The sequence below is a fragment of the Pogonomyrmex barbatus genome, unplaced genomic scaffold, assembly GCF_055798465.1.
Source record: "Pogonomyrmex barbatus isolate J1 unplaced genomic scaffold, ASM5579846v1 scaffold4, whole genome shotgun sequence".
Taxonomy (NCBI): Eukaryota; Metazoa; Arthropoda; class Insecta; order Hymenoptera; family Formicidae; genus Pogonomyrmex; species Pogonomyrmex barbatus.
In genome coordinates, this window is record NW_028297138.1 from 10,989,337 (window position 1) to 11,012,573 (window position 23,237).

The following is a 23,237-nucleotide window of genomic DNA, read 5'->3' on the forward strand; positions in this document are numbered from 1 at the left end:
CATTCTTCATTTGATTTACGTCATTACTTTTAAATGAATAGAATTTGGATATCAATTGAATTATAGAAACGTTTATAAAAGATTACATGATCTCGCATTTCTATGCATTTTTCATTACATGTTGCTGTCTATGTGCTTTAACTGGCGATTCTGATTACTTATGCTACAAATACTGAATAAACTCTTATTTTTTTGCATGAATGCAAAGTATAAATATGTACACGATATAAAAAGAGATATTTTAATTATTTTATACGTAAGATGAATTTTTTGAAATACCAAGTTTTCAATTGCAATATGAACTGAGAAAAATTCCAATAATTTTTTACTAGAAACGCCCGATGGCGCTGAGTCAGTATTTTTGCATTTCACTTAGTTGTATGCATCCTTCTTTTTGTAAGTATGAGTCACGCTTTATTGCGAAACACGCGTGCCGAACGTGGCACATGAATTATGTGTAGCTCGTGTCGATGTATTTTCACCATATTGTATAAACGCTTTAAATCGTGCAGCATGCTATAGCGTTGTCTTATTTGATCTTCCATCATTTTAATAAAAATCATTGCAATTAAAAACAGAAAAAAAGAAGATGATACGTACTTCGTGAAACCATCGTGATGTGAATACACTGATACAATTCAACAGAATGATGAATCGGAAATACAACACGAAGATCTATAAGTTCAATCATATGTTCTTCTTTCTTTTATCTCGACATACATTCAAAGTATTTTTTTCTCTCGCCAATTACTGTTACATAAAAGAGGGATCATCGCATATATCTTCCGAATCGCCGACAATTTATTTACGTTAGCGAGCGTAGATTCTTCAGAGTGATAAAAGAACGGCATCGTGCAGAAATGACACTAGCGAAAGTAACGATAGAGCGCGATAGAGCTAGGCGAAAATATAGATTATTCAATTTATTCGTTTGTTAGCGATTGAACATCAGTAAAACAAAACGATTATTGTCGGGAGAGAGGAAAAGAACCACCGAGTTAACCACGTCTTTTTATTTTTAGGGGAAGGGGAGGGGCGGCGTGGTCAATCGGATCGCTGGTAGTAACATGCCAGGTATGCAGGGCTCGGGCCAGCAATTCCAGCAGCAGCAGGATTATCAGGGCCAGCAGCAGCCGTATCAGCAGCAGCCGAATCAACCATACCAGCAGCAGCAGCAGCAACCTAATCAAGGATATCCGCAGCAATCGACGCAACAGTTTCAACAGCCGCAGCAACAGCAGCAACTGGGCCAATCGTTCGGGCAACAAAATCAACAGGGCGGGATGGGCGGTCCTCAGAGCGCCAGCAAGCCTATGAGAGGAATCCCGGCGGTGCTGCCGACGGCGCAATCCAAGACGCAACCCAACACGACGCAGGGTCAACAGCAGCAGCAGCAGCCACAGCAACAAAGCACCGGGCCGAACCTGATGCAGAAGTTCACCGAAATGGCGGGCGCGAGCGCGGGTGGTGATATACTTTCTAAAGGGAAGGAGCTGATCTTCATGAAGTTCGGATTGGGCAAGTGAGGAGGAGCGATCGCTGACGACGTGACGGTGATGACGATAACGATGATAACGACGACGCGTTGTTGCGATCGTTTCCGTTTCGTTCTTCTCGCGCTCGACGTCCGCGTTTGCACGCAGATCAATCTTACCGATTGTGAGCTGCGTAACTCAGTATTATGATGAAAGGTTATTCGACAGCGGAAGATACGTAACGAAGGCGCGAGATCCTGCCGAGTATTGTTGCAGGGAGGACGAAATAAGGAGGAGTGCGCCGCCATCGCTGCTGCTGCTGCTGTTGCTGCTGCTGTTATTGTTGCTACTCGCTATTAATAATCGTTAATTATTACAAAATAAAGAGAAACCATCGCTGGACGAATATAACTGATATGAAGGAAGGGGAAAAAAGACGTTCGGTAGAGACCGCTCGAGATGAAAAAAAGAACCGACGCCGAGAATCGACATTGACATTCCATCGATCGAGAAGAAACGCGTACAAGATTCATCAAACTTCTTCTTAATCCTCCTTTTCCTAATCTTCTTCTACTAGTTTGTCTTCTTCTTCTTCACGCGACGATAAGATCCTCGATCGGTGCTGCGCGGTTTATTGAGAACATACTTGTCGATTGCTCGTCCGCCGGATCGTCTTGGAAACTCCTAATACATAAGATAATTAATGGAATATTATCTGCGAAATATATTACGAACGAGTATCGCCAAGTTATGTAAAAATCGCATATCCACGCAACTATTTCTTCCAATCTCTCTTCGTCCTCTTTGCGTTATTCGGAGCGCCGTTCGATTCTCAGAATGAAAGATAAATTTTTGTTGAATGCGGATTCGAGCATCTTCAAGGAAGAGAAAAGCATCCTGCGTTGAGCTAAAATGAGCATGTGCAAAAATGAATCACTAACGAAGCAAAGCTAGACAAACCGAAATCGGATTTTTCATGTAAGCGAAAGATGGATATATAAGATGGATAAATAGAGGCTGAGTTACAAAGAGATGAATCATATCGCCGTGTAGGAGTGAGAACGTGACAACAACAACAACATGGGTGTGCCTTGAGAGAACCGTCTCATCCAGCAGCAACTAATGATCATATCTCTAATCAATAATTCTTTAGCTATTTTTTTTCTCTCATGGAAATCGAGTGCGCTATATCGAGAACCGTAGCGGCGCATACACGAATAAACGATGATGGTCTCTCGTCTCGATAATTTTCTCTTGTTCCCGTGTGTGTGAGATTGGAAATCTCTGTTCCCCTTTTTCCCTTACATTACCCTGTATCCTTCGCTTTTATTCCAGTATTCTCGGATGGACCTGCGTATAAATGGATCGTGTCTGGACTGTCTGTGTGTGTGTGTGTGTGTGTGTGTGTGTGTGTGTGTGCGCGCGCGCGCGCGCGCGCGCGTGCGTGTGAGAGAGAGAGAGAGAGAGAGAGAGAGAGAGAGAGAGAGAGAGAGAGGGGGGAAGAGAAAAGGAGAGATCCTCGAGTCTCGTGTTTTCGATCGCTCGGATGAATCTCGAAATCGGAATCGCCTGTTCGAATCTGAAAAGAATTAAGCACATCAATTGCAAGACGATACCCGGAAGTGAATGATAATGTCGATTATTTATTGTCGGGCTTGTCCTGAATGGCGCACAAAAATCGAAGGCGAAACAGAGTGATCGAGCAATGTCAGACACCAATGAAACGCAGAACGAAACGCTACTCGATCTTTCGATCGGGACGGGCGAATCGATCGACGTTTTATCAAACAACTATATATCATAACTGTATGTGTGAGAAAAACAGGCGAGATGTGTAACGAGAAATTGTAACGTGTACGCGTATTAAATAGTAACGGGATATACATATATACATATGCATACACACACACACACACACACACACACACACACACACACACACACACACACACACACACATATATATATATATATACATATATTATATTTAACTATTGCAAAATGTTGTTACATCGCTACTTGTATCGTATTTTGTACAAAGTATCTTTACCTTCGATTGTTTTCTTTCGCCAAAATATCTTTAGCGAAAAAATATGGCGGAGGAAGAGCGACGAATCTTTCCTGGATCCACTATTACCGTCATTACCATTTTCAATATCATCATCAACATCATCAACATCATCATCCATCATCACCATCATCATTATCATCATCATTATCATCATTATCATCACCATCACCATCACCATCACCATCATCATCATCATCATCTCCACGATATCAACATCATACTACGATCTTATACTTAATTGTTAACTCGCGCCTGTCCTGTGTATGTATTCGCTTCTCATATGTTTTTCAGCGATAGTGAATAAACATATACAGCGAGGCAAGCTCGAGATTTTGAAGAAAAAGAGAAACACCGCATAGGGAGATAATCTCATTTTCGTTGAGAAAAGGAACAATTCCTAGAAAACTCAAGATCGCTATTTAATCTTTTCATCCTCATCAGCACGTGTCCCATTGCAGCTTTAATGATTATTTTAAGGAGGGGGACAGACTAATGTATCTCATAATAATGCAGTTGCAACGCTTTGTTAGAATTTAGAACGTATTAAATATCCTAAGATGGGAGTAAAAGGGCTAGCATCGCGATATTCAGAAAAATAATAAGACAGAAATAAAATTGACTTTCTGAGGTCGTAAACAGAACGATACTAACGTGACGCATAATAGGAACATCAAGTATACGTCATTATGGACCAAAGCGAAATCTTAAATGTTAAAAAAAGTCGATATTCATTATTTAAATAAACTAATTAAAGAACTCATTTTTCTATCATGTAATCAGGTAAATGCCTTACGATGATTTGTCATTGTTGATCAGAGTTTTCCATGCATGAACTGTTGAAGAATGAAGAGATCAATAAATTAATAAGATTTATCACAAGTGCTGTAAATATTAATAAGATATGCATATAAAAGTTAATCGCGAGAGATATATCTCCCTAACGCGATGTTTTCGTTACACAAGCTTACGTATGATCGATTACGCTTGCACGGAGTGAGTCTGTCTGAATCAAAAAATAGACAGAACAACGGCATTTGAAGCGTGTGTTTCTCGCTTTTATTTTTTATTTTTTCGCCTATACTTGTCGCGCGATAGTATGATAAGACGTATGATAGTACTCGACTTCGAATGTATTGACAAGTCCGGCGATCGACCGATCAGATCCGGTCGTGTAGCATCAAACGTAGAGATCGCGCGTAGAGACATGTGAGAATCTGTCGCTTTTTCGGCGACCGCTCGCGGAATAAATCCGCGAGGATATCAGTAATGCAGCATACGGTAACGATTTGCGAATGGCGGGATCCCGCTCGCCTAAATGTTTATTTTCATCGCGTTGTATTTTTTGATTAGATTGTACATATAAACACAGATTTTAAAGAGAGAATATCAATGCTCGTTTACGGAACTACACGACTGGATGGTTCGAGTAGTAATCGAATGGAAAGTGATATCATCATTTATTAGAGCACGTTCCTTCCACGTAGTTTCGTTCCACGGCTTTTCGTTCATTGTTCTCCTCGCTCTCCATCCCTTCCTCGCCCCCTCCCTTCACGATATTCGCACTGTATTACGATAACACCGAACTCATATCTGACTAATAATCTTGATTCAGGCGATGTGAAAAAAAGACTGATATCGAAGTTTCCGATGCCGCGGGTGTTATAACGAGTACCAAGACACTAAATAGCGAATGTGTGTAATCTCTCACGTATATCGCGGTCATTGTATGTCTTTCTTCGATTGTTTTGTGCGTTATCCCACACGTATCTCTATAATATAGCCGTGTATAGTTATCTTTCGCGCGAGCGAGAAAGTATACATATTTGTTACGGACTTAAAATTGATTATAAGCGTAAAGAGAAGAGAAGATAGAGAAGTGGGGAGAGAATTTAGAGGAACACCGACGCGAGATGTCGAGCGGTTTCCGACAAGAAGCGGGTCTTCGAAGGAGAGAGAAACATATGAGAGTTAAAAAATGAAAAGAAAAGAAACTAATCGTCGATGCGGCGCGCACACATTTAGTGCTTTTACTTACGGTACAAAGTCGAAAAGAGAAAGAAAGAGAGAAAGAGAGAGAGAGAGAGAGAGAGAGAGAGAGATGTAAGCATTTTTACTTATTATCGTTAGACTTTTAGATATGATCACCCTAAAACGCACCTATATGACTTTCACGCGAACGGACTCATTATCTGTATCTCGCGTTAAAAAAAAAAAATGTTCGGCGGGTCACCACCGCGACGCTCATCCTCTTCGCGCGGTCCAGACCAAGCGCTAACGATTCGATAGCGATCAATCGTTTAACGAGAACAATAAAATAACGAAACGCGACAAGACGATCGAGCGCGGACAGGATTTCGCGATGTGGTGCCGCTTCTTAAGCCTTCTGATCTGTCATCGTGTTAGAATACATCGTGATCGTCTACATCGTATTGCATAAAAAAATCTTATATTTATAATTAAAATTAAATTTTCAAATTTAAGTCTTCACCGCCTCTAATCTCATCATAGGTAATGATTTTCAAGTGTGTCCTACGTGACTGAATGCGAATTATTATCTATTCCACAATTTCTTCGTTACAAATTCTATCGAAGGCGAACATTAATCTTTTCCTCCGATTATCGCAATTAACTGTACAATGACAGATCGGCGGTTTTAATTCAGCGGTACCATATGATATATTGCGACTGGTCCACGCAGAGCCGTATTCCTCGGGATCGTTTATCGGGCTTCACGCCTCTGTATATCTCATTGTACATTCTCATCGTTTTCGACTTTTAGCCTCTGAATGGGACGATCCGTGTAGCTCTTTTGATATCGCGGCGATCGGTGTCGAGAATGAAATCGGTTAACGAATGAGCGAGCGAGCGAGCGAGCGAGCTCTCGAATGCTGAAAGGAACGCAGGTGCGCCCAACGATCCTCCATATTTTCCGGACGTTTCTTTCGGTCTTCGTAGATACTTTTTAGGCGTAAGGCACTGGGTTGATTTCACCTACTAGGTGTCGAATAGAATAAATATAACGCCCGCCCTCCACGCATTCACAAAACACACATACGTACACACACACTCATACATACACAGACATACAACCCCCAGGTCGACACGCGTCGATGAAGGTCCGTTTAAGTCCAAGTGTCCGTTTAAGATTTTTACCGTTGAAAGTAACCGATAGTAAAACGTTTCACGATTAATGAAATTAAAAGTTGTACTCGCGAGAGTCAACATGACTTAAATTTGGCGACTATATTTGATAGTTTTTACTTTCTAAGAATGATTTATTTTAGGAGTTTGTTAATCAGAAATCGGAAAAATTATGGGACTCTCCGGTAAAATACTTAAACAGACATCGGCGCTCCAATGAGATCGACGGGGATCGTCTTGGGACTAGGAAAGCTTCATTGACGGAGGGAGAGAGCGCTATAATGAATCAAAGTGACTGACAGAGGAACGGTAATAAGGAGGATGCTGCGAAGCTATCCGGACGGCGTTAATTAATCGCCAATTATTGTCTCTTATTGTTCTTTCTCAAGTCGACATTGAGGATGTATGAAGCGGGAGCAGGAGGTAGCGCAAATCGACTATATAACGTTTCAATATAAACGAAAAAAAAAAAAAAAAGGGAAATATATCGCATCGTCTCTTAAATATGCTAAGAGAGAGATACGCCAGCTACGTTTGTCATTCAGTAATCTTGCGCTTTGTTTTTTCTATGAATCGGTACGTGACGATCTTACTCTTTGTTAGATCGAGATGAGCTAAGAGAGACAGGAGGAAAAAAAAGAAGCTGCTATATATAAAGAGGAAAAAAAAGAGGAGACTTAAAAAGAGCCCATAAGAACACACACACAATGTTATTATAAACGATTAATTAATAAAAAACGAATCTTGTTTGTTGTTACTTCTGGTATACCTCGTTGTGAACCACCGCATCGATTTCGCGCAGCGTTAGTCGGTTTGTCTCGCAGACAGCCCACAGGGCAACGCCACTCTTCTCTGTTGTAGGGAAAATAATTGATCCAGAACCGTGAAACCAGAATGCTCAATTTTTATTTAGTGCGTATCATAATGGGGAACGAGTATACAATATATATATATATATATATATATATATATATAATGATATATACCGACGCTGTCACGTCGGAGAGTATTGCGGGACTAGGGGTATTTCGCGTGACGATGAGATCTCCGAGATGAAACGATCTCCAAGTTATAATCTATGTGTCCTCCTCCCAGACAGTTTCCGTGAGTATGGCGATGTTATCCAGGCCGCGCATCGGTGCGTACTCAAGCGTCCACATCACATTCGTGAACACGACTGCGGCAATGTAATGAATAATTTATCAAGAAGCAAATCGTTGCGAACGATAACAAGATATCATTATTGGAAAGAAACGTGGAATGAGTTTGATATGCGAGATCGTGAAATCTTTATGAAATTCGCGAGACTGTCGCTAATTTTATCATTCGACTCTAGATAGGTCTCTTCGATAAATAAATAAATATTTTATCTGATTCCCAAGTGACACGTAAAAATCAAAAAATATTTGGCTACTGTAATTCAAATGGAATTCATGGAAAGAATAGAGAGGATTGTGCAGTATGCATCGAATGAAATACAATTAATTCGGAAATATCTTCAGTTGCAACGATTGACAATATAGTCAGACAATATTGAAGTTTTATGAGATTTATAAAATAAGACCGAGAAATATATATCTATATTAACCTTCGTTTTGCGAGATTAATTATCCGAGAAATGGATAATTAATATAATGAGCGAGATTTTAATTGGAAATTCGAATTCATTACAGCCCAATCCCTTGTTCGCCCATTGTCATCACGCAATTTTGACCGGAAATACGGAACACCTTTTAGCTAGTAGGTAGAACTAAGAAACAAGATCTTTAGTTATCATATTATTAATAAATAATTCAACAATTGTACAACTCACTAAAAATATTTTAGCCTAATATCCTTTCAGAACGTCACCCAGTCCGGCTTACCGCTAAAGGTGCTCCGTACTCTGGTCCCATTTTAGTCATGGCACTTACGCATCTCGCCTTGATGTAGATCGGCGATCAGCTCGGGGCACGAACTATTGCAGGGATTTATGGGGGTGAGACGCAGCTGAGTCGCACCACGGAGCTGAGCGAGGGCGATCAGGCCGGAGTCGAGCTCGACCTTCTTGTAGCTCGGGCTATTGTAATCCGAGGACATGAGCACCCAGTTGAAATGCGCTGGCGAGACCGTGCTGGAGAGGAAGTATGGTCGCTGATAGTACTTTCTGAGCACTTTCACGGCGTTGATGTCGCAGTTCTGCCAGTGAACAAACCACTTGGCGACTTCAGGCGCATGCACGCGTCGTAGAAATGCCGCGAGGTCGGACGAGCCGGTACGCAGATTCGAGGTCAGGGCGCAGGGTACAGTCTCCATCAGCCGTTCGTTCTCCAGATAGAGCTGTTTGCGTCGAAAAATAGCGTTTCTTCATACAGGATCATTCATTTCTTTTTTTTTTTTTTTTTTTTTAAAAGTTGTAAAAATGATGCCTGTCAGAAATTCTTTGACAATTCTGCCTTCCAAGATAATTCAATATTCGATTATTGAACTCTATGTTTTTTCCTTCAACTCGATCCCTGAAGAGATTGAGTGTGATACAGTTATAATAAGGCGACAAAGCTCGTCTACTACACTCACATGAGTAATATTGTCGAACCAGAAGTAATCGGTATTCATAACCGCCCAAGAGTCCATCGCATCCGTGATGATGGCTGGTGCGTCGCGACTCAGGTAATTGTCGACCAGATTACGATACCGCACGTCCGACAGACGGTCTATCGTTTCCAACGCCTCGCAGGTCTGCAAGAAAGACTTCTGCCAATTATTCGGACGTTAATCTCAAGTACGTATTCTGCTTCCTCTTAAGATATTAATTCAGTTTCGGAAATTACGACACAATCTTTTTTTTTTTTTTCAACAATTTAGGTTTCTCTTATCCTGAAAACACGATGCGTACCACACAGTCCTCTTCTGTGATGGTGTAATCATTGTAGAAGGGATTGTTCATCATGCAATTCTCGTAATAAAGCGGCTGCCAATTCCAGATCGGTAACAGCTTGATTAGCACCAGGCGACTGAGGGCGGTGAAATGTGTGCCGACAATGTCTAATTGAGCCGCGAGGCATGCGAGAGTACCCAGGACTATCAGTACCAAGGTGCCGCGAAAGACGAGCTGCAACCATGAGCGACGCATCGCCGCCACGAGCGGCTGGCAAATGATGTCCATCTCCTCCTCGGTGAAACCCGCCTGCTGGCAGTATCTACGAAGAAACTTTGGAGATACAGCGACAATGCTCACAGTGAGAAAAAAAAAACAGTCACATTGCTGTAACTCTATAAAGAAATCTGCTTTTTGCAGAAACGATTATTAACTATATAATACTGATTCGAAAAATGTCTCAAAAAATATCTCTGTTTATATCTCAACAAACGTGGGATTAATGTAACTAATTCATTTTATTTTATTTTTATTTTTAGTTAGGTGATGAAAGCACGACGAAAAATATATCGAAAAGATTGAATAATTGAAAAAGATCTGCCAGCATTCAGACATACTGAGAATAGTTCGTTACTTGTAAAAGGAATTCAGCTCGTCGTCAATCAGCCTCAGCTTCTCGGAGTGCGTCATCTCATGCTGCTCCTTGGTGTAAGTCTTACGCGGCTGCTTCACACACTTGCTGCTCGACATCGTGACAGATTCTTTACGATTTTCCGCTGAGATGTGCAGGATAGAACGATCGCTCTCCTCTCGCAAAATTCTAGGATTCACGGCAGGACAGGAACGAGCTCGTCGCTATCGAACCAAGACCGTGAATGTGCGCGCGCGCGCGCGCTTGTATCTGCCCACACGGTATATTGATCGGCACCGTCGCCGACGCGCGGACGGCGCGAAAACCGAGATTGGTTTCATAATTTTTTATTTAGCCCCCCAATAGACGCCTCTTGCTTTGATAAGCGATGAATTTCGCGTGTATTACACGCTGTTTTTAGGAGAAAGCTTTTTGTGCGAAAGCTGCGGTTTTACTGAAATTATATTTTTACAGAACGCCAACAAGGGAGGGCGTGGACGTGAATAAAAAACCAATTTTTAAATATTGTTTTAGCGAAAATAATAATTTAGGTGATTGTTTTTTTTTTTTACCATTGCAATTATATATATTTTAGGACAATATTTTTCTAAAATATCAAAGCAGAGAGATCAACTAAGTCATGATATATAAATATGCTTTCGATATATATTTCTAACTTTGCTTGCTGATAGTTCCATTAATGTTGTTTGCTTATTCGTAATCTCAAGTTCGAATTTCCTCGTTTCGCTAAAGTCGCCTTCCATATTTGAAGTGTTCTCTATCTCTAAGTTTGATTCCGTATATCAACTTTATCGGCCGGTGATAGGTAGATTCCACAGCGATCAGCAACTGATTTACAGCTTTACTACGCTCGTAAACATACAGAGAAATATGTTGAATGATGACACGCTAACAGTTATTAATAATATTTTAATAATTTAGTATAGATATCAATATACAGTAAGATATATCTTATTATGCAATTGTGACGTATTTTCGGGTCAAAGTTCAAAATGTCGCATTCGTTTATTTCTACCTGCTTCACAGGCTCCACCAGTTGAACGTCAGCGACAGACAACAATGGCAATGCAGTGCTTAAGATTACTTGGTGAGTATCGTGCATTTTTTAATTGAGTAATATCAGGAATTAATTACGTTATTATCGAATATCGATTGCAGCAAATATCCATAATGTATCAAAAGGTGCATCTATTGTCAGCCGACATTTTGCCTCGCTTTCTATGTTGCCAGACACACATCAGATGCTGTACAAAACATGCAGGTATTACAGTATCAAGTGGACAACAAATTATATTCACATGTTTTAATATTAATATATCATATTCATGAATTATATATAATCAATATATTAGATAAAATCAAATATTCAATTTATCAACTTTGCTTACTAAGATTTGTAATCGCAGGGATTTTGCCGAGCAGGAATTAAAGCCTATCGCGACAGAAATTGACAAGAAGCATCTTTTCCCAAAGGAACAAATCAAGAAAATGGGTGAGCTAGGTCTCATGGGTTTATGTGTCCCTGAAGCACTAGGCGGTACAGGACTGGACTATCTAGCCTATGCTATAGCCATGGAAGAAATCTCTAGAGGTTGCGCGAGCGCTGGAGTTATAATGAGTGTGCAAAATTCTCTCTACTTGGGTCCTATAGATACGTTTGGAAATGATAAGCAGAAAGAAGAATATATTACTCCCTTTGTCTATGGCGAGAAAATCGGCTGTTTTGCTCTCAGCGAACCTGGCAATGGCTCTGATGCTGGTGCCGCATCTACTACTGCCAAGATGGATGGCAATGTTTATACATTAAATGGTACCAAAGCGTGGATAACAAATGCATTTGAAGCCAGTGCAATAGTTCTCTTCGCGACAACCGACAAGTCCAAGAAGCACAAAGGTATAAGTGCGTTCTTGGTTGACAGTCCGACACCTGGTTTAAGCTTAGGCAAAAAGGAAGACAAATTAGGTATACGAGGCAGTAGCACTTGTTCTTTGATTTTCGAAGACTGTCAAATACCACAAAATAGAATCCTTGGTCAGCCAGGAATGGGCTTCAAGATTGCGATGACAACTTTAGGTATGCGTCAATCATCTATGCAAATTTTAATATAGATCATAATTATTTGATATAACACAATTCTTCCTGTAGACGCTGGTAGAATAGGAATCGCTGGACAAGCGTTAGGTATAGCTCAGGCATCCTTGGATTGTGCAATAGATTACGCGACTAAACGCCAAGCCTTTAATCAATCAATCATCAAGCTGCAGGCAATCCAACAAAAGATTGCCGATATGGCTCTGAAATTAGAAAGCTCGAGGTTATTGACGTGGCGAGCGGCTAAACTTAAGGATAGCGGTAAACCGTACACGAAGGTGCGTTATATTTAAAATAATATAAATATTGGTTCTTATAAATTCATTCTACTAGAATGTTTACTCAAAATAACGTTCCTTATCGCGTATATAATATGACTTTAATCTTATTCAATATATATTTTTTTATTAATTACATTTTATATATCTTATCGAATACGGCGAATTGTCATGATTCCATGAAATGCATACAAATTTTCAGAAGTAGTTACGATAATTTAAGCTTTTCTCGGATCCAATTCACTAGGATAGCAGATAAAATAAAATTACTTTAAATAAAAAAATGAGATAATTTTCACAGAAAGAATAAACGAGCATAAAATTTCAAGTAAAAGATCTAAGAGTCAGATTGCAGATATTAAGATATTAAGATTTATATTAATGTACGTTACGACTGTTTTGCTAAATGTATTTGCAAACTAAGGAGAATGCGAAAGATATTGAAATTTTTGCGCACCCACCAGCAATCTGACTTTTGTTGAGTCTTCACTTATTGCCAAAGTAATTTCTTATTCATTAGGAAGCCGCTATGGCCAAATTGTCCGCATCGGAAACTGCTACCTTCTGCGCTCATCAGTGCATACAGATTCTAGGAGGGATGGGATACGTGTCGGACATGCCGGCGGAACGTTATTACAGAGATGCACGTATCACGGAAATCTACGAAGGCACGTCGGAGATCCAGAGACTTGTGATCACCGGGAATCTTATCAAGGAGTACAATCTCAATTGAGATCGCATAACTCACGCACGTAAGATAATCCTTCAATATCTTTCTTTTATCCAAAGAGAGAGCAAAATATATTTTGTACGATTTGCATCTATATATATATAGTTAATTATATTTTTATACGGAAAGTAAAGTCGAAATAAATTTCATATACTATGCCTTTTAATTTTATTAACTCTGGACTAAATACTTGACTGAATCGAGAGCATACACACATACACACACACACACACATACATATAAATATATGTATATACGTATGTATGCAAGAAAAAGAAACGCATATACACGTGCATATATACATATATACACATACACAATTGGTATTTTACTGTTTAGCCCTTTGGCAGCGATAGGGAATTGTTTTTTCCTCTCCTTCTTTTTCTATCCACGACTCTTGTCTACCCTGCTTGTCATATATCTAGAAACAGCTAGATAGAGCCTATCTATTTAAGTAACTATTATCGTAAGATAACAGGTGTAATATGAACCCGCGTACATACAAGTGTGGAAATTCTCATATCTAACAAAACGGACGACGCAGTCGTGGAACAAAGGCGGATTCCATTTAAGTTACGAGCTTGTTTGAACGACACGGATGTGTCTTATTTTGATCGATTTTCTCTCGTCAATAAAATGGCGAATAAACATGTGCCTGGTTTTCTCTCTTTCTCGTTGCGTGTCTAGTACATTGAGTATAAATACATGTGCATCATCATACCACCAGTTCGTATTACCATATTCGTACATGAATACGAAGATAAAGCTATCTTAGACTACATGCCTATTCCTTCCAACGAGAATATAGAGAATACATTTACTTTGTGCAAATGACAGTTAAATTATATACTTCGTTACCGTTTTCAATCTTTGTATATTTAATTAGAGATCCTATCGCTAGATGAGAACGCTGCTGCGATTGCACATTAGTGTCTAACCCATTAAAAGACATTTACTCTCATTTCGTCAGGGGATTCGATTTAATGAAAATGTGATCGTGTTCAAAATAAGCTTCAAGGTATCCTGTGTATAATGAGTTTTATTCTTTTTTTTTTTTTTTTTCAGTGAATAAAACACAGTTACATAATTATCTTTTGTCACGGTACTTTTGTCGATGCAATATAACATATCGAAGAAAGTTTTAAAGTTTAAAGGTGATCGTAATGGCCTGTAATGGATTACGAGCAGCGTTCCAGAATACTTTATCGGTTGTACTCAGAGATCCATTGGAATGCAAAGAAACATTATGTATATAACTTGAATTTGAATTTTTCATTGTGTGTGTATGCCTTATTTTTCTTTCTTTTTATATATATATATACAATAACGCACCCTTTCGTCGTTCACCCGCTGTCACCAATATTGAAATAGTCTAAACTTTGCTTTTCTCTACATATGTGTGTATATGTATATCAGTATGAGCACTTTACATAGAATACATCGCCTCCCCTGTTCGCAGTAAACAATTTAGATAGTGTAATATGTTAATACGTTACTGTTAGAGCATCGCAGTATAATTAAAAAATCCATCAGTTTGGTCCTAACTCTTTAAGGGGATAGATACATGTACACGTCTCGCGCTCGTCGATAACGAACGGACTGAAAGAATAGAGGAACATTGTAGATTTGAATCTATCGTAGTACCTTGCCTTTTGGAATCTTGAAAAAGATCCAGCAGAAATAACTATATAAATATACATTTAAAATTCTTAGAACTTTCTTCGAATCAAATTTCCTCACATGTACACTTTCGCAAAATTGAGAAAATACTCTTGAGCTCTCTTCCGAAAATACACGATCTAGTACATCACACTTTCGATTGAAATAATAGTTCGAAATACAGAGCATTAATATGCAACATTTAGAGATTTTCAATTATACATTAATATATTAAACTGTGGAATTTTTTAACTATTTAACTACGATCAAATTCGCGATGTTAAATCACATATTTCCTTTGTTTTTATCTTTTATGTACTTTGCAGCAAGCATTTTGTCGTTTGTTAACGAACTTCAATATCTATTATTATCGAACTACGAACTGCTGTTAAGTAATTATAATTTTTTATCTATATAACGTTTCTCACGAAACCAAATTCTCCTTCGTAATTATGCATTAAACAAAAGAACCAGACGATTCTGATTCTTTTCCATTTTGTCTTTCTTTTTTTTTTTTCTTTTTATAATAACTACATTATAATAATCTTTGACTGTAGATACATTTATCTAAAACGCTTGTAAATGTAAAATAAATTAAAATTGTAAGTAATTTGTAATAGACACTGAATCTAGACACGTAAATTCCAGAAATCGTCCATATTCTGTGGAATCGTCTATGACAGAGCGTAACAGGGTGTACATCTGTAGGTATGCGTCTGTATCTGTGTTGACATGTATAAGGAAATTGATTTAATCGTTCATAATAGAAGCTATCGAAGCCTCAATCTTCAGCTCGCATACCCCGTACTTCACCTTGATGTCTTTGCTGCAATTGAACACATAAAGAACGTTTCAGAAAACGTTAAAATTTTTGACTTTTGATAGAAATGTAGGAAATTCAAAACAAAGACAAGACAATTGAATAAGTTTGAAAAAAGCGTGCCTTACCCTGTCTAATTCTTCTTTCGTATTGTCTTCGATTGCTCTAATATCCTCCATGGTTAAGCCGTACCAACGATCTATCCAGCAGAACACTTGCCTGTGGAAATTGGTAAAGAGGCGTCGTTCCGCTTTCTGAATGAATCCTTCGACACGGGTCTGCAGACCGAACCATTTGAATTCACAAGTGACTAGCTTGTAGCACGTCATCACAGGTTGAACATTATTTTTCCAGTCTTTCCCGACAAGGGGACCCCGTCCCGTCTTCTGGGACTTGAATTTAGACGGATCCTCGTCCTCCTTGTAATCGGCACTAGCAACCGGATCGTTGGCGATGTCTATGTGCACTACCTCTCTGATCTTAAGCTTATCAGGTGGCAATTCGTGTACCTGTTTGTAGAAAAAAACACATGTAAATGATGAAGAATTATTCATCAAATTTCGTAGCGGAACTTACATTATGCTGATTACCGACGTCACCAATATGAAAGGATTCTATCATGATCACGAAATTGTCCTTCATATACCCTGGATTCTGCGAAAAGATCAAGGTAACGTTTACGAATATATTCATACATAAATTTTGCATATACGCGTCACACTTACAGTTATAACTGTTTTACAATAGGGATAAGCGTTCCAAGCCTCTTCATGGATCTCCAACGAGTTCTTTGGCAGTAACATGCGAATAAAACCAGGCACTTTACTAGCTAAATGATAAATCTTATATGTATATTGGCCTGATGAATACTTTCCACCGAGCAACGGATAATCCGTAAACGGCTCATTCTTCAATACTTCAATGCCTTCTCCGCCACCTGTATTATTTTTACTAGCCTCTGCTACAGAGTACAGTTGAGCTACTTGATACTGTTAATTAAAAAAGAGAAAAATATATAAATACCTAATAATTTGTAAGGCAGATTAAGAGATATTATATAATCTAGGCAGGAGCTACTTTGTTCTTTGACCTGTTTTTTGATTGAAGTTTTATTCATTCTTCCTCATTTATTATTATGATTTGTCAATCTGGGATATAAAAAAAGAAAAGATCTTAAGAGGCTATCATAGATTCTATATCTACTTCTAGATACCACTACATATAATAATCATAAATTATCTCTATTAAAATATCTCGTAGACATCATTTTATTATCTCAGTAATAAACAGATAATGAATAGAAAAAAAATAGAAACATAATCTATAGTTAGATAATAACGAAGAAATCAATGTATATGATAAAAAAAGCTTCTAATTACAAACGCATTATTGTTTATGCAAGTAACTCTACGTAAGTACATTCAGACAGGTATATATGTTATGTAGGGGATAATTAGATGATTGGCGAATTTTCATGATTGCACGGCAATGCCAAGGATCTAATTTCAATTGTCTTTTTTTTTTGCAATCTAAAATCCAGGTGAGTCGTGAAGGTTTTGACAAATCAGACACGTACCTCTTCCACTGTGAGGGGCAGAGTGACACGGCTGCAACAGAAAAATGACGAATTATGTCAGCGTTACAGATCAGACGAAGGAGGTAGGAAGGAGGTAGGAAGAAGGTGAAGGAAATCGTAACGCGAGCATGTCCTTGAATCGCAGGACAGTAAGCACGCGATGCCGCGAGATGCGTGTATCGCCAAGCCGATTTTAATTATATCAAAGTTGACTAATAAAGTCCCGAGATTTACGATTGATTTCAAGTCGATCTGTCATATACAGTAACCAGCGCCGAGGGAGCCTGAAGGTCGAGATATCGACTGCACTTTTCTCATATTACAGGAATCCGTTTGCTCGGACTTTGATGAGAAGTGAGAGAGAGAGAGAGAGAGAGAGAAAAGTACAAAGTGTAGAAAGTGCAATCAGCGCGGAATCATGCGGTAAGGGATGAGGGCCACCATCCCTTCTCTCTCTTTCCATCACTCTCGCTCTTCATCCTCTCTTCTTTCAACCCCTTTCTTCCCTTTTTCATTCTGAAAGGCCGCCGTAAAAATCAGCAACCGTCGCGCCCCTCACGTCGTCCGGCTTTGAATTTCCCTGCGCTGGGCCTTTGCAGGTCAAGGCGATGAGCGAATTTCGAACGTTCGCGTCCGCGCCGTGTGCGCACCTCGACAGCTCCCGCTTCATGCAGTCGGATCCGTCATCCGCCGTCCTCCTCTCTTTCCCTCCCTCCCTTCTACCTGCCTAATCCCTCTTTATCCCGCGCTGCACTTACTATTCCTTGATGAGCATTTTAGTCAGAGCACATGGACCAGTGGCGCGCGATCAGTAGACCCGCCGTCGACGACGACGACGACGACGACGACGATGGAATGGAATAGCAGACCCACCGACACCGCACCCTCTCCTCGTCGGCCACCAATCGGACTCACGACTTGCGCTATCGGCTCGGTATCGGCTCGCCGCTGCCGTCGCAGTGTCATACACCCGCAAAGTACGAGCAACACCGACAGGACTCGTCAACCGACTGACACACTCCGGCCAGACCGTTCCGATCACTCCACCGTCCGCACCACCAGCAGCAGCGCACCAGCACCAGCAGCAGCACCAGCAACCGCACCGCCACGGCCGTGCCGAAAGAGCCACACACACTTGCGCGCGCCCGCGCACACGTGTCGACTCCGCACTTTCCCCCTTTCCCCTGGCACCCGCGGCCGCCCCGTCGACAGATCGTCCGATATCTCCACTCCACTCCTCGCCCTACGGCCGTACTTTGCCGCTGACGTCATTCCATCGAGAGGTTAGGCGCGCGTGCGTATTGCCGGTTGCCAGTGCGAGCGCGTGTTCTCTTTGCGTTTGTGCGATTTGCGAGGAGAACACGTCTTTCGAAATTTATAATGCAATCGAATCATTACGTAGTATGGGCGATTTCTATTTCCTCCTTTTTTTTTCCATTGGCGTCTATGCGATGCAAATTCAAAGATTTTCAAAATATGTATGCCTTGCAGCAGGTGTCGTGCTTTTTAGACGTGGGGGAAACGACGTTGGACATCCTGACGCGCATTAAAGGCGAGTTCTTAGGATGTCAAATAAACTTCGCTTCGAGGAAAAGGCGATAAAAATATGAAATAAAATTAAAAATGATATCAAGATCAACCCAGCGATATATGCATCCAAAAGTCGGACACAAATGAACGGAAATAAGGAATTGAATATGAAAAAATTGAGAACAGAAAATCATTTTTTTACGAATGAAAAAATTATAGTATTATTTTTTCTCAAATAAAAGCGTTGATTGAAAAGAGAGAAATACGATATACACTTTTCTTGCCAATCAATGTTTATGTGCAGAGAAAAAAGAGAAGGAGAGTAGCACATGGCTCCTTATCGCACATTCTTCATTAATTGTTTAACTTCACGCTAGAGAGCGAACACTGTTACGTCATTGGTCGATCTTATTTAATAACGACTTGTCATTTCTGTTTTTATTTTCTCACATTTTTCTCTCTTTCTTTCATGTTTTGATTTGATTTGAGTCAATTCTGTCACTTTTTATTCTCTCGCTTTTACTTCCGTCTCTTTTTCTCTCATGTTCCAACTCGATTCGGAATCAGCAATTTAAATACGCTTAGTAGCGTTTTCGATTTGCTGATTTGACTCGATGCGAATCAACTCTGTCTTTTTTTCTCTTATGATTTCTCCGATTTTACTCGCAATTAGCAAATCGATCATGTAAGATACCTCGTCGGTGTCCATATAAAACGCACTTAATGTTGAGCGGGTTTTTTTGAACATCCAGTTTGTTATTGTTCATATCCTTGATTAGCATAGTTTTTGAATCTCGTTCGTTGATATTACAGTAAGAGATTCGGTCTTTCAGAAGAGAATCGATTTTAATAAAACATGAATCAAGTACAAAGCCCTCAATCAGGTATGCTTTAACAAGCAAAATTATTGCAAAATCACAGAATTCAATAACTTTGTATCGCACTTGTGAAATAATTTTCACAATCATCATCTTTCACTGCTTACTAAAAAGATTTTCAATTTTAGTTGCTGATGACGAGACGCAACAATCGGATGAATTCTCTTACAATAGCAATAATGAGGATATTCCAGAATATATGGAGAAAATTGCAGTGGATGCTATTGTAACACCGATGACAGAATTGATTGGTAAAATTGATGATATGACTATAGATTCTGATTACGAAATGGACGAAATCTCACAATGTCTTAATATTTGAAGTTCGATATCAAAAATCTCAAGAATTTTGACATTTTTAACATCAGTATTTCATTCTTGAAGATTAATAATATAAATACATAATTACAAATATATATATTTACAGATATAAGAGATTAATTAATTCTTGCAAAATAAAAATTTTTATTGTAATTATTATGATTGTAAAATATTAATTGTACTGCTCTGCAGTAAAATTTGAGATTTTTTACACTAAAAATATAATAAAAGTTTTAATACAAAACCTTTTTCAGAGGAATTGGATTGGGAAACGGACAGCAATAGTGTAATATTGGAGGAAATTTATTGCAAATGGTGCAAAAACTATACTAATAAATTCTACGAACATTTCAACATAAAGTTTGATATGGAAAATGGTTATATATGTACTTGCGAAGATTTAGATAATCCTTCTAATCAGCTTGATATTGATACATTAAATTATATAGACAAATTGGCAATGCGTATTATTCAGGTGACTATTTGCAATAGATACAATAATCATTGTATATATTTACAAAAGAGCTGAACGATATTGCTTGGAATAACCTTTTGTTATCCTTGATTTTATTGATAATTTTTATTAATCTCTAACGTTATACTTTCGAAATCATATATTTATATTTTTAAATATTATCATTTTCACTATAATTTAACATAATATTTCACTATTATATTATTTTTAGTATTCAAAAAATCAAATTTTATAATAAAGAATTTTTTATTAGGAAGTTAATTTTTATATAATAATATAAATAATAATAATAAAATATATAAAAATTAAAAATTAATTGCCAGTTTTATATTTCAAGGTTGATATTAGTTACACATTATATAAATTTTTATTGAGAAAGATTTATATAAAATTAAACATGCAGTTCCTAATTTTCGAAAGCATTGTATGTATGTAATAATTGAAAACCACAATGTCATAAGAATTATTTGTATAGTATTCTTTTCTTGGAAATTTCTTATTTATTGGCTATAATAGAAATAAATTATTACATTAGTGCTAAAATATTTAGTAAAAAATTAGTAATATAAAATATTTTTTATATTACTAAAACCAAAAAAATATTGATGTTAAATACTAAAAAATGAATATACTTAAATAATAAATATATAAATATTAAATGAATATTTCTAGAAGTATTAAAAATAGAATTAAATAAGAATTAAAAATATTTTTTTATTTATTGAGTTATTTTTTATTAATTTCTTGATAAAATTTTAGAATTACATATAGTTTAGAATTACAAATAGTGCTATTCATTTCAGGCACATAAAAACGATTTGTTGGAAATATTGGAATCTGAGCTTAATCGTTTATTAATTTTGAGCAACAAACAATCTGTGGCATTGTACCTTATACGATATGATGTCTTGGAACATATAATGGATTCACTGAAAAATAGATCACAATATATTGTATGATATGTTTATTTTTATCATAATAACTGATTACAACAATTATTTTTAAAGAAAATTTGTATAAGATTATTTTAATAATATTAATATATTTTTAGGGATTAATTTTAAATATTATTATCAATATATGCAAGTATAACAAGATAATAGATTTAATAGGCAATAATGATAAATTTACCAAAATAATCTTGAGCCAATTGAAAACCACTAACGTTTCAATATTATTGACTCTTATGAAATTTTTGACGTTAGTAGTAAACAATATCCAATTAAATCAGAATTCATGTTGGAAACAGCATTTGATGAAATGTGAATTTTTTGAATATAGTATAATTGTCATATTGAACTTATTAACTAACGGTAACTAATTTATTGTAATATATTATAAAAAAATTTAATTTGGAGAAAAATAATCTTTTAAATTTTCGTTACAGATTTCGTATTGATAAAAACAGTGATTAAGTTAGTTAAAGATATGTCTGAGATAACATATAAGGAAACCAATTTCTTGGAACAAATATTTAAGATGTACGACTTAATTTCCGCATTGACGACATCTTGCTTACAGATAATAAAATGCGATAAAAAAAGTATTTTTAAAAAAGATTTAGAGTTTATCGCTAATTGGCTATCAATAATGATTACTATAAAAAAAACATTAGTTACTACATTTAAAGAGAATCAGGAAAAAGAGAAATATAATATATTGAAGATTCTGTTTGTCATATTGAAACCGTATCAACGAACAGGTAGTCTTTCTTTAGAATCAGAAATCAAACAAAATATTGATGTGATTTTTAAAAGTATATATTTATTATCGTATTTTCGTCGCCAATTTTATATCCCAATGATAATGGATCATATTTTGATAAAAATAATGTTGAATTTAAAAACAGGTATGTAATTTATTAATGCATTGTGGATCTTCAATATAATAATATGCTTCCTTTAATTAATAATATATTTATGTATAATAGTTACAGATACAAAAAAAGAAAATGTAAACTTAGAGAAGTTCTGTTGTATTTTTTTAAAATATTTAAACGTTATTTGGTTAAAAATCATGAAATATCATAGCTCTCAATCTCTCATAAAGTTACTTAACTTACATGATTCCAATGAAAGTCAATATTTAATAAATCTTGCAAGAAACTCTGATCCTGAACTACAGAATAAGATACAAATAATCGATAATATATATGACATATTAAAATAATCTTAATAACAATAATAATTAAGAAATATCTTTTTGCAATATGTAATAATCCGATTGTAAATCTTGTTATGCATTTATATATGTGCGTGTGTATTATATATATATATATATATATATACATATAATACACACATACATACACATATAGATATATTAGTTATACATATATATGTAATAAAAATTACGTATATATTATAAATTTATTAAAAATACGTATATATTATATATTTATTAGATAATATATTATTAATAATTTTAAACACAATACTATATTAGAATATGTGTAATCAGATTTACAATCAATTTTAATAAATAATGTATAACTATATGCATATGACTATATGTCTAAAATAAAATAGATATGTATGTAATCTCTAAATAAATCTATTTGACTTGGCGATTTTATATTGTGACTTGTTATTTTTCTTATATTAATCATAAATTAATTAACTTTGCATGTTTTATTTATAATAATATATTTTTTCACTTCCCTAACAATTTTATCAAAGAATT

The 23,237-nt window shown here is 37.0% G+C and overlaps 5 protein-coding genes across 22 annotated transcripts in view; 3 read left to right on the top strand and 2 right to left on the bottom strand.

Annotated features, from left to right (window-relative positions):
- Rbp (RIMS binding protein) overlaps nucleotides 1-7,444 on the top strand; it is a 24,351-nt gene extending 16,907 nt beyond the window's left edge. For 14 of the 15 annotated variants that reach the window (XM_089081083.1, XM_089081086.1, XM_089081090.1 and 11 more), the window contains one exon: nucleotides 1,023-7,444. In XM_089081083.1, coding sequence (XP_088937209.1) covers nucleotides 1,023-1,526 — 504 coding nt within the window. In that variant the 3' untranslated portion in view covers nucleotides 1,527-7,444. The remainder of the gene's footprint in view (nucleotides 1-1,022) is intronic. The other variant, XM_089081095.1, reaches the window with a different exon arrangement.
- A 127-nt stretch (nucleotides 7,445-7,571) lies between these two features.
- LOC105433026 (uncharacterized) lies at nucleotides 7,572-10,432 on the bottom strand. 3 transcript variants are annotated; one of them, XM_089081119.1, is made up of 5 exons: nucleotides 10,179-10,432; nucleotides 9,563-9,866; nucleotides 9,244-9,420; nucleotides 8,601-9,006; nucleotides 7,572-7,864 (listed from the first exon to the last, which is right to left on the bottom strand). In XM_089081119.1, exons 1-5 carry the CDS (start codon nucleotides 10,292-10,294, stop codon nucleotides 7,764-7,766), a joined length of 1,104 nt encoding a protein of 367 aa, XP_088937245.1. In that variant the 5' UTR covers nucleotides 10,295-10,432; the 3' UTR covers nucleotides 7,572-7,763. The 3 variants fall into 3 exon arrangements, with proteins under 3 accessions (XP_088937245.1, XP_011646399.1, XP_088937246.1); XM_011648097.3 differs by having other exon boundaries at nucleotides 9,244-9,405; nucleotides 10,179-10,431; XM_089081120.1 differs by having other exon boundaries at nucleotides 10,162-10,423.
- A 544-nt stretch (nucleotides 10,433-10,976) lies between these two features.
- On the top strand, nucleotides 10,977-16,851 carry Arc42 (Activator-recruited cofactor subunit 42). The gene is made up of 8 exons (XM_011648172.3): nucleotides 10,977-11,135; nucleotides 11,223-11,283; nucleotides 11,355-11,457; nucleotides 11,603-12,270; nucleotides 12,343-12,566; nucleotides 13,087-13,318; nucleotides 16,130-16,445; nucleotides 16,523-16,851. The coding sequence occupies exons 2-6, from the start codon at nucleotides 11,256-11,258 to the stop codon at nucleotides 13,297-13,299; spliced, it is 1,236 nt and encodes a 411-aa protein (XP_011646474.2). The 5' UTR covers nucleotides 10,977-11,135; nucleotides 11,223-11,255; the 3' UTR covers nucleotides 13,300-13,318; nucleotides 16,130-16,445; nucleotides 16,523-16,851.
- On the bottom strand, nucleotides 13,441-18,496 carry vib (phosphatidylinositol transfer protein vib). Its single transcript, XM_011648096.3, has 6 exons — nucleotides 18,110-18,496; nucleotides 17,352-17,382; nucleotides 16,501-16,764; nucleotides 16,352-16,429; nucleotides 15,904-16,284; nucleotides 13,441-15,781 (listed from the first exon to the last, which is right to left on the bottom strand). The coding sequence occupies exons 1-6, from the start codon at nucleotides 18,124-18,126 to the stop codon at nucleotides 15,737-15,739; spliced, it is 816 nt and encodes a 271-aa protein (XP_011646398.1). The 5' UTR covers nucleotides 18,127-18,496; the 3' UTR covers nucleotides 13,441-15,736.
- LOC105433070 (uncharacterized) lies at nucleotides 18,495-23,122 on the top strand. 2 transcript variants are annotated; one of them, XM_089081115.1, is made up of 8 exons: nucleotides 18,495-18,634; nucleotides 19,695-19,765; nucleotides 19,888-20,010; nucleotides 20,335-20,555; nucleotides 21,359-21,508; nucleotides 21,607-21,868; nucleotides 21,943-22,404; nucleotides 22,486-23,122. In XM_089081115.1, exons 2-8 carry the CDS (start codon nucleotides 19,738-19,740, stop codon nucleotides 22,722-22,724), a joined length of 1,485 nt encoding a protein of 494 aa, XP_088937241.1. In that variant the 5' UTR covers nucleotides 18,495-18,634; nucleotides 19,695-19,737; the 3' UTR covers nucleotides 22,725-23,122. The 2 variants fall into 2 exon arrangements, with proteins under 2 accessions (XP_088937241.1, XP_088937240.1); XM_089081114.1 differs by having other exon boundaries at nucleotides 18,517-19,765.
- The last annotated feature ends 115 nt before the right edge of the window (nucleotides 23,123-23,237 follow it).